Genomic DNA, 11,471 nt, shown 5'->3' with positions numbered 1-11,471 from the left:
AAACTCACTAAGCGGGCTTCTGTTTCTTGAACTTGGTAATTGCTCTGAACCATTGTATCAAGTTTACCGCTGGATCTGCATGCCTTGTCCCATTCTTCAAAATTTTGAATGTGCTTTTTGTATTTGGCATGTTTTGTGAGCTCTGACTTTCCACACAGAAGCTCTTTCTTGCAGACAACGCAGAAAGCTTTCTCTTTAGAAGATGACACCGGTTTCAACCAACCGCGAAAAAGATCAAGTTTTTCCCAACCAGCATTGTAAAGTTTGAGAGACTTTTTAGAGGTTTTTGTTTCATTCTTTCTTTTTGTCTTAGCTGGTTTCCTTTCTTGCCTTGCACGTCTAACTTCTCCTGACTCATCAGTATCACATGAATCGGATTGGATGTCAACATCTTTTTGTCTTAGCTGGTTTCCTTTCTTGCCTTGCACGTCTAACTTCTCCTGACTCATCAGTATCACATGAATCGGATTGGATGTCAACATCTTGGATGTCAACAAGGCTCAGTAACCATTTAAAAAATAACTAACTGAAATGCCTGGATAATAGCAACTGGAATGACCAAGAGGGAAATAAGAACATGTCTGAAACAATCCCTGGATATTGGCAGGGCATTTAGATATTTAGATATACATTTATTAAGAAAAGAAAACAAACACTATTCGCCATTCGCCTGCCAAGAAAGGCAATAAGCTTGTAAGGGCAAGCGAGGTTATCGCAAAGTCTTTTTCCTTCATTTGCAAAATAATCACACAGAAACTCAGCCATTTGTTGAGAATCAGCAAGACGACCTTCCGTCGTCTCCATGGCTCTCACCTCCTCCCTATTGTGAAAATTACCCAAAAGTTTATTTATTTTTTCCATGTATTTTTCATATTCCCTTGATTTTCATGAAATTCATTTTGGAAATGAAGTTTCTGAGCTTTCCGTTTTACTGAATTTAAAATATTCCGAAACCTTTTGAATTTTATAAAATTATCATTTGAACGATTTTCTAAATAAATCACATAAAGTTGTTTTTTCTGCTTTATTGAAATTAGAATGGCTTTTGTTATCCATGGTTTTTTAGGAAACTTTCTATTAGGGTTGATTCTCCGTAAGGGACATGTTTCATTCATTACATTAGTCACTATCGCACTGAAGAGGTCATATGCTGCATTTGGACACTTCTTCTATTACACGCGAAAATTTCGTTTCATCCATCTTATTTGCAAAACTGTTTAGGTTTTTACTTTTCATTTCACGGTAAAACGATGCCCTTGTACACCTTTTATTTTCCTTTGACTGATTCAGCTTTTTTTTACTTATTAAAACAAGGTGATCCGACCCGTCTGACACAATCACATCTGCTTGGGATCTTTCAAGTAATCCACCATTAACGAAGAAATTATCAATTAAGGTGGCCGAAAGATGCGAAATCCGAGTTGGAATAGTTACAAAAGGGAAAACTATCATGTAACACCATCATATTAACAAAATCTGAGCTATTCGGTTTTTTTAGTAAATCAATATTAAAATCTCCCATCATAAATTTATTTTTATTTTCATTGTTAATTTTATCTAATAACAATTCAAACTCATCAATAAAAAAACTAATATCACATGACGGATTTTTGTAAATTAACCCCAAAATCAATTTTTTTTTCTTTCATTTTTTATTTCGATGAAAAGTGTTTCGATCCTACCTTCCAGCCACTGGGAGAGGTCATCCCTAACCCAATATTGGGTACCTTCATTTATCAAAATACATAGACCGCCCTGCTCCATGGTTGTCCGTTCTCTTCGCTCACAAACATATTCCGGAAAAGAAAAATCCCAGGGCAGTGACTTGCTAGAAACAAATGTCTCACATAGGCCTACAGTATACGGTTTCTTATCCAGTAAACTTAAAATCTCGCATAAAGGAGAATATGCCGTTCTTAGACCTTGACAATTCCAGAACACGATCGCTCTTTCATCTGCACTCACAGGTTTTGAATACTCATAAAGATCATTCGGATTCACATAATTACTGGGGCGACAATTCAACGAAAAATGATCGATGCATTCATCATCCCCCGTAAGTGTGTCACGAGCTTGGCCTCCAAGAATAAACCGGTTTTGTTCAAATTCATTCAAAGCGTCATCATATCTGTTCACGCTCATTTAAGGTGACTATTTAATACGAAAAAAAAAGTCTGATAGACAGAAAGTAGAAGGAAAAAGAAAGAGATAAACATGAAAGAAACTGACATTTTGGCTATAAAATGCAAAGAGGAAAACAAACATACAAGTAGTGCAACAACTTAATTTCATAACTCAAAATTATGCGGTCGGATTCGGCAAACGGACCACTTCAGCCATAGCTCTAATTTTACGGATCTCTCCTGCTGAGTTTTTTCCAAAAATTGTCCCGTTGTTCGACCAAACATATCTGTTTCCGAGCTTACTTTTAGCCGAGTCAAGAATCTGTTTCTTTTTTGATGTTAGGTACTCGGTAACAAATATTTCCGACCGAGCAAGTTTTGACTTAAATGAAAACACTTTTCTTGAAACAGGTTTTGAGAATGCAATATAAATCATACCTAGGTCCTTTCGCTTTGAACGATGAATGAAAACTGGTGAATGATAACTTGATGAAGATGCTTATTGTTTTAATACAGTAGTTTATAACTTCTTTGTCCATCCTCTAACTTTGAACAGTCATCAGAGAAAGCAATAAAACCTATAACAGGCAACTTTTACTGCAAAAAGCTTGTCAAAAATGTTTATTTCAATTCCAGTTTTAATATGTCAGATTGATTCAGAAATTTTTACTTTTACTTTCCTTTTGTTTCTTCTTATTCAACTAGCCAATTCCAATTACCGCTGTTGAATTTTGAAACAGTTGCCAAGCAATTTTGAAAAAGTTGGCGCGTAGCTCACTATATCGCTCATACTGACGAAAAACAAAATCCTTACAGGGAAAGATAAAAAATTCTGGAAGCTGCACCAAACACCAACAAAAATCCTTGAATACACCATCAAAACTGAAAATACTGAATATCTCTATTTTAGTAGGGGAAATCCCTTAATATCTCAATTATCTCTGAAAAATCCCGTATCCCTTTTTAGAGAAAGTAATCCCGCGGAAGGCCTAGAAATCCCTCAGAAAGGGATAAATCCCTCAAAGTGGAAACACTGGATCAAAGATAAAACCATATGCTGAATCCAAACCTGAACTTTGTTTTCTCGAAAGACCAGTCATTGGTCAAATATTAAATAGTACATATATTCAAGGAGTCTGGCGAAGACCAGATCTACAAGACGCAATTGTCTGGATCAAATATGAAATCTATGGGATCTCATTGAAACCTTTGGTCTTGTTATGTTATATTTTGAGAGAACCCTTTAAGTCAGGAGTGTTGATAGTGAGATTTATAGTCAGAGCGGATTGCAGTGGACACGTGCTGTACTTTTGTCATGTATATTCGTAATTCTGACTGTGATTCGTATTCATAATTCTAGTTCAAGTTATGTGATCAAGTAGTTTTAGCTGCAGTGTGATACAGTGAAAATTCTGCCTGAGTTCTGTTACTCGTATTCGTAATTCTAGTTCTAATTATGTGAACCGCCGGCCGCGTTTGATTCGCGGAAGTCAACTGCAGACCCTAATTACTGACCTAGTCGGCAGCTTGTCCCGTGAGAGACCATTGTTGTGTTCGAAAAAGGGTTGATTTGATTTGATTCTCAGTTCATAACTTCATCTGATCTGATCAGTCAACTCAGATAGTTCATTTCCACTGGATAATTTGTGTACAATAAGGACGTGGCTTACCTTACGTGACAGGATTTTTTTTAGGGTAAGTACCAAGTTTACTGGAACTGCACAATTATACATCCCTGCACGTGGGCAACACAAGAAGTAGGCTACTGACCTGTCCTAGGGGGTAGGCGGCTTTTCTGCTTCTATTATCTGTTTCTTTACCAAAATAACATGTTTTAACTTGAAACCAATTCTTAACCTGTTGCCAGTTCAAGGATTCTATAGTACAAATTCGGATACACTATTCTTACGGGTCTTATAGATATCCGGTATTCGCCAGACTACTAGCCTAGCCTATATCAAAATAACGATTTCGAGTGTCGGCGAAATCGGCTTCACAAGTCACAACAGAGCAAAATAACACTAGGGAGTAGGGTCAAGAACTATGCCGATCCCACCATTCTAACCGTTTTTCGAGATTTCCGGTCTCCCCAAAACAGAACAAAATAACACACTTTGAAGAGCAAAATAATACACTTTGAACACTGTGACATAAAATTTAGACATATCGGCACTTTAAAACAGATTTGAACTATTTGAACTATCTGAGTTGACTGATCAGATCAGATGAAGTTATGAACTGAGAATCAAATCAAATCAACCCTTTTTCGAACACAACAATGGTCTCTCACGGGACAAGCTGCCGACTAGGTCAGTAATTAGGGTCTGCAGTTGACTTCCGCGAATGAAACGCGGCCGGCGGCTTTGAAATCCCCCTTTTACGGGCAACAAAGACATATTTTGCATTTATGGTATATTTTGAATGTTTTCACTACTTAGTACTGATTAAATGTTTACAGTACTCATTAAATATCATCAAAATGATATTTTAGGATTGTGGTGTCACTACAGGGCTGAAAAGCAAAATATTTAATTCTTTTTACGGTCAAAAATTTGTTTTTGAGTCTTGCAATGGCTTTAGGGCAAAGAAATTCATATCATTATTTTTTTTAGCTGTCTGTTTTGGTTTTTTGGGTTCGCCTTTTTGCAAAGCAGGATGTTTTTACAATGTTGTTTTTTAGGGGATTTGTATAATATAAAGTAAATGTATGAGAAGTGCAAAAATTATTAATTTAAGTTTTTGGATTTTGGTGAGCACGCGGTGGCGACTTTACAACCTATTTTCGTCTAATCAAAGCTCTACATTATATGACAAATCACCTCTGTTCATCATAAAACATTAAAATAAAGGTCATACTCTCCAAACTTCAATAAAGGTTTGTATAAGTATATACTCAAAACTAAGTATATAGGCCAAAATACTGCTTCAAAAGTTGGAGTAGTCATTTAAGAAGAATAAAATTTCCAAAAATTGTTTATAAAAGAAGGGAAATAATTATTTGTTTGTTATTTTTACCTACCTGGTACAAATGGGTCTGAATTCTCAATGTGAATCAGTGGAATGGCATTAATTTTTAACAAACATCAAAAAATTAAAACAATTGTAAAAATAGGAAATTCACACAGATTGAGTTAACTACAGCAACAGAATGCAACTGCAATATTACTTCAATACCAACCAGTCACAATATATAGCTATGTTTTTGTATAGGGGTTGCATGTATTTGTCTATAAAACTGTCTAAACTGCTATATACCACTGAGGATTTTTATAATTATTTTGATACATGCCATCCAGTCATATTTCCACAATTTGTTTACAAATCAAAATTTTTACAGGAAAATTCTCTTACCTAATTTTAAATCTGAGTCAAATTTCAAATTTTTGTGCTCAACAGACTTAACAATATTTAAATGTTTGAATTGAAAATCTGAAAATATAAAGATTAAAAAATAATTAATTAAAAATCTCTGCAGCTTGAAACCCTGAGAATTTAAATCACCAATCTATACCTATCAAATACAAAGATAACAAACACATATTGGTTTTTAAAGGAGTAATTCAACTCATATTCTCTTAGACCAGGGCTTCTTAAATTTTTTTATATAGCGACCCCCTTGAAGCTTAGGAAATTTTAAACGACCCCCTCCTCCATATAATGAAATATATATTAACCGTAGATGTAGATGTAATATCGCATTATTTTACAATGTAAATAAAATAAGGATTAAAGAATGCGTACCCATTCATTTCACATATATATAATTGGAAACGTTGACGGGATATCGGTCGTAATAAAACACAATATATAGAATGACATAAAACTATATCTATATATTCAATAGAAAAAATTAACTTTTGTAACATTTTTTTAATAAAAATATATTATTAACATCGAACAATATTAATGTGACGGATGTGATTGTTTATTTTCACACAAATAATTAAATCTAGGCTCAATTTGAGTTAGTGCAGATCGTAATAAATTTTCAACGTTTATTAAAGTTGAACGGTATTTGATTTTATGTAAGTTAATGTGGAAAAGGCCGATTCAAATAAATATGTTGTACAAAAGGGCAGTAATTTGTTCATTGCCATTTCCGATAGTAGGGGATATTCTGATTTGATTTCTATCCAAAATTCATGCACAGCCACTTGAGAAAATCTGAGTCGCAAGGTAGTATCACTTGTTAATTCGACACATTCTTCTTGTGCTTTTAAGTTTAAAAAATTAATTTCTTCCATTTCAATTGAAAATGGATTGCAAATCCATTGTTGTGTATCGATATCATTGGGAAAATACCTATGCATGTAAACTTCCATATCCTTCAAATGATTAACCATAATTTTTGTTATAGGAGTATTTTTTTTGAAATATTGTTACTAATTATATACTCGTCAGTAAATGGAAACATTTCGTGCGATCCACTTTCCACTCTGTTCTTCCATATAAGAATTTTTTTTAACAAAGGCCTCAAGTTTATTTTTTAACATAAACATATTAACGCAGACTCCCTGCATTGATAAATTCATATCATTGATTTTATCAAACATATCTCCCAAATAGCATAGCTTGAGAAGCCATTAACTATCGTGAAAATAATCGGCCAAATTAGAATTTTGCTCTGTTAGAAATATAAGAACTTCATCTTTTAAAGTTAATAATCGTTTCAAACTTCGACCTCTTGATAGCCACCTAACTTCAGCATGTAGCAATAAACTTGTATAATCCAAATCCATATCAATGCACAAATTTTTAAACAATCGACTATTAAGTGCTCGCATTTAATAAAGTTAATGATTTTGACTGCATCAAAAAACACAGTGTTTAATTCTGGTGCAATTTTTTTTAACAACAAGTGCCTCTCGGTGAATCATACAATGTGTAAATGTAATATGATCATTTCCAGCTTTAACAAATGGTGTAAAACCAAGATCTTGTCCGGTCATTGCTGCAGCACCGTCCATGCACCCACCAACACAATTTTTCCAATTTAATCCTTTTTCAAAAAACTCATTTACTTTTTTATATATATCTTTTCCACGAGTATGACCTTCCAGAGGACGACAAAACAGTATATATTCATGAATGCTTCCCTCATAAATATATCTTACAAAAAGTAACAACTGTGCCATTTTTGAAATGTCTGACGACTCTTCCAGTTGTATTGCAAACTTTGAGCTGTCTTTAAGCCTCATAAGGAGCTGTTGAAATCGATCATTGCTAATGTCTGAAATTCTTTTGGACACAGTGCCATTTGATAATGGAATTTTACTAATTTCAGCAGCATACTGTTTTCCATGAACAATTTCGGACATTCTTATAGCTGCAGGTATTAAAAGTTGCTCTCCAATAGTATAAGGCTTTTTCGTTTTTGTTATCAAATACGAAACTTCATACGATGCCAATAGATATTTATCAGTCAAAGTAACATACTTCTCCAAATTGTTCTTTTCTTTATTTGATGTTTGCAAAAGACGCTCAAAATATTCTATTGGCTTTTTTGATAACATTGCATATTTAGTATTCAAATGTCGTTGCAGTTTTGACGGTTTCATGCTTTCTGCAGCCAAAACTCCTTATTTTCTTTTTTTTGTTTTTCTAGAAATCGGATTTGAAGCACTGCAACTTGGTTGTGACGGCTTGGCAGACTTATTAGTTGGAATTTTAATTAGCCATTTATCCATGATGGTTAAATAATAATAAATAATTAAACAAAATGTAGTTGAACTTTAACGTAATAATCAAAAACACCAACTGAAAATTACACAGTAAATACACACATGTCACTACGAAGATAAAGCTGAGTCCAAACTGAAATACAAACAGTAAGTGTAAGCTGTAAGCCCAAGGCGACGCGGCGTCCGGGTACTTATAATCACTAAGTTATCTTACAAACACTGACGCAGGCGGCCAGACATCAATGTCGAAGGTTCAGTTGAAAATCGAGGAGCGCGTTGTATTTATTAATAAATGCTACTTCCATATTTTCATTTATAGGCCCTACATAACAGTTTTGCATTGCCACTTTTTTCAAAAAAAAGTTATAATAAAACTACAATAGTATTTTGTATGATTTTTATTTGTATTTATATTTGTACGTAGTGTGTATACTAATTTTAAAATTTTACTTATAATGATTGAAAAGTATCAGATCTTTGCGACCCCCTTTCAGTAGTCTCGCGACCCCCCTGGGGGTCGCGACCCATAGTTTAAGAAGCCCTGCTCTAGACCAAAGCCACCCATATTATAGTGCGTTTATTTAGTATTGTTTATCATAGTCTGATTTTTTTTTCTCCTCTCTTTTTTTCCCTTCACTCATTTCATATGCGTCAATAAAACTATTGATTAATTGATTGATATAATTAGTTTGAAGCATATGCCTACATGCATCTTTATTAGAGTTCCTATATTTCTGACGATTTTGGTCTTTATTTGAATATATTAGGATGAATAGAAGAGGAAATCCTAACAAAGAGCTCTAAACTGACAGGACTGACCAGTACAAATGTTCACTGAAATATTGAGGTAAACATCGACTTTGTAATAAATAGATATAGTTGGAGCGGAAATAGAGAAATAGACTTTCTCTTCTAAAATTGTGAGTTTTATAGTTTAAGCAAAATATATTGAACTTTAAAAATTGGAAAGATATGCTACATTGTGATGAAAAGCAAAATTTTGATTAGTAAATTTCTGAGATTTTGTCAAAGTGTACACTGTTTATTAAAACACTATTTTTAAAAGTAAACATTGATTAGTTAATACTTTATTGCCTATACTTAAAACCCTTGTTTTAAATGTCTTCTATCTCTTTGTTCTGTTTTTATTGTTACACCCCTAAAAGAACTAGTATTTAATATATCTTTTACAAATATACTAGTTGTGTCTTTATCCTCATTTCCCACTCTTCATTACTATCATAGTTTCTAAGCAATGCCACAAAGTTAGGCAATATACTAAATGGTTTGGCCTACACAAATTGTCACAGAGAGTGCATGGTCCCAAAAGATGGGTCAAGACCTTACCTTTTACAATAAAAAGCTTAAATCTCTTGCTTTAGTAGTTAGAAGTATAAAAGCAAAACATTGTGGTGAACAACTTTTTTTTATGGCGGGCTGGTTTTTATAACTTACTATTTTTCGTATAAATATTTTTATACCATTTTAATTTCAACAGATTTATTAGAACTTAAACCCTCGCCAAATGTTAGGTTAAATTTATTACTATTTCCACTACCTACAACACATAATTGTCAAGGTTCCCTTTTAGTTGCGGATATTTCTTTGTTTGCAAAGTTTTTTGAAGCAACCTATTATGCTCCCCCCTCCTAAAGAACATTCTGGATCTTCCCCTGTTACCACCCCCATAATGTAAAAATATGTAGCACAAATTATACATTTCCAATCTATTCTGTCACTTGTCTTTGTCTTTTCTCATGCTATGCTAAAAGGAACCAGTCCTTCAGTGCATCAATGGATGCAGAACTTGGGTTTCTGTGCTATAACAGAGAAATATCCAAAAAATAAAGTTTGAACAAAAAAATGTTACGGGTGTTCACTGGTAATGGGGGCTATGTATCTATTGTTTATCTTGCTTTCCAAGAAACTTATATATCCTAGTGTAGAATATAGGTCATTGTATCATTTTATTACTTAACTATTTTTGCATAGTTACTCAATTTTGTTCTTTGACTCTTAAAAATTTTTTTTGACATACATATAAGAAAATATGAATATAGTCCTTAGATATTCAACTCTGTATTTGCAACAAAGAAATTTTGAAAGGGATTTACATCAATTATTTTTCATTGTTTGTTATAATCACAGACATAAATGCATGCTTAGCCAATTAAAAATTTTGTATTGTGTTTCCAGTGTTCAATTTATCGCTTTAAGCACCAGTATACTTTTTTTTCTACTCAAAAAAATGAACAATGTTGCATAGCACCACTTTAGACCGTTATAAATATTTTTTCTAGGTTGTAAAAACAACATATTGTTATGAGACGACAATACTAAAAATGAGAGATGGCATTTTTTAATCTCACTTTCGTCTGAAGAGGGAAAAAGTGGAAGTCCTCATGCAAAAAAAACCTATAGAGTGTGCTGATAGGGGACTGAATATACCCCTTTAAAAGCAATTGCTAATAACATTATGGATATATGCAACCCCAGACAGTTACAGATCAGTTTGGGATAGGTTTGGTGTTAGTGTATCAAGTGTTTTTAGAGTTGTGCATAGAATAACTGATTTCATTTTTGCACTATCGCCAACAGTCGTATGGCCAAAGGGTTAGAGACTACTCAGTGTCATTGTAGGGTTCAGGTCATCGACTGGATTTCCTGGTGTTGGAGTTGCTCTTGATGGTACTCACATTGAAATTAAGGCGCCCAAGAAGCACCGTTCATCATATATTAACAGAAAAGATTTTCAATCGGTTCTACTCAAGGCAGTGTGTGATAATAAACTTAGATTTACAAGTGCATTTACTGGTATGCCTGGTTCTATACATGATGCAATGGTTTATAGGTTATCCCTTTTAGGAATAATATTGACTGAAAAAGCATCATATTTGATGCTGATCACCACATCATAGCAGATGCAGCTTACTCATTACAAAATGTTCTCCTTACCCCATTTAGGGACACAGGAAGCCTAACTGTTGATAAAGAAAATTATAACTATAAGGTATTATCAACAAGTATGGTAATTGAAAATAGTTTTGGTTTTCTAAAAGGCCGTTTTTGGCATCTTATCAAATTTCCTTCACATAACTAGAAGTTTGTTGTTAAAGTAGTAACTGTGTATTGTACATTACATAACTTATGTATTGACAATGATGATGCCTTTGTTGACTTTATTACCGACCCTAATTTAGTTAATAAAAGGGCATAAAATACAAGCAATAGTGATGAATCTAACATCTCCAAAAGGGCAAGAATAGCCTCTCAGCTGTAATATATATTGTTTAAGATAACTGTTGTTTGTTTTGTATATAAGACTTAATAGATACTCAATACAATTATTATTCTATTGCCAATTTATGTGCTTGATAGAAAATTACATAACGTCTCAATGATATATATATATATATATATATATATATATATATATATATATATATATATATATATATATATATATATATATATATATATATATATATATATATATATCTACATATATGTAAAGGAAGAAAATATGAACCTGCATATTAAAGGAAGATCATAATATCTCAAATAAATATATTCTTGTGTAGGTGAAATTTGTTTTGTAAAAGTACAAAATTACATAAGAGTACAAGAATTTGTAAAACAGACATACTTAACAACTTGGAATATTTTA

At 33.0% G+C, this 11,471-nt stretch overlaps 1 protein-coding gene across 1 annotated transcript; it reads right to left on the bottom strand.

Moving 5' to 3' along the window:
* Positions 1-2,630: 2,630 nt before the first annotated feature.
* Positions 2,631-7,681, bottom strand: LOC136037514 (zinc finger BED domain-containing protein 5-like). Its single transcript, XM_065720236.1, has 3 exons — positions 7,003-7,681; positions 5,475-5,552; positions 2,631-2,701 (listed from the first exon to the last, which is right to left on the bottom strand). Exons 1-3 carry the CDS (start codon positions 7,679-7,681, stop codon positions 2,631-2,633), a joined length of 828 nt encoding a protein of 275 aa, XP_065576308.1.
* Positions 7,682-11,471: the final 3,790 nt, after the last annotated feature.

This window comes from Artemia franciscana, chromosome 17, assembly GCF_032884065.1.
Source record: "Artemia franciscana chromosome 17, ASM3288406v1, whole genome shotgun sequence".
In the NCBI taxonomy this organism is placed as follows: Eukaryota; Metazoa; Arthropoda; class Branchiopoda; order Anostraca; family Artemiidae; genus Artemia; species Artemia franciscana.
This window is presented reverse-complemented; position numbering and strand designations above follow the sequence as displayed.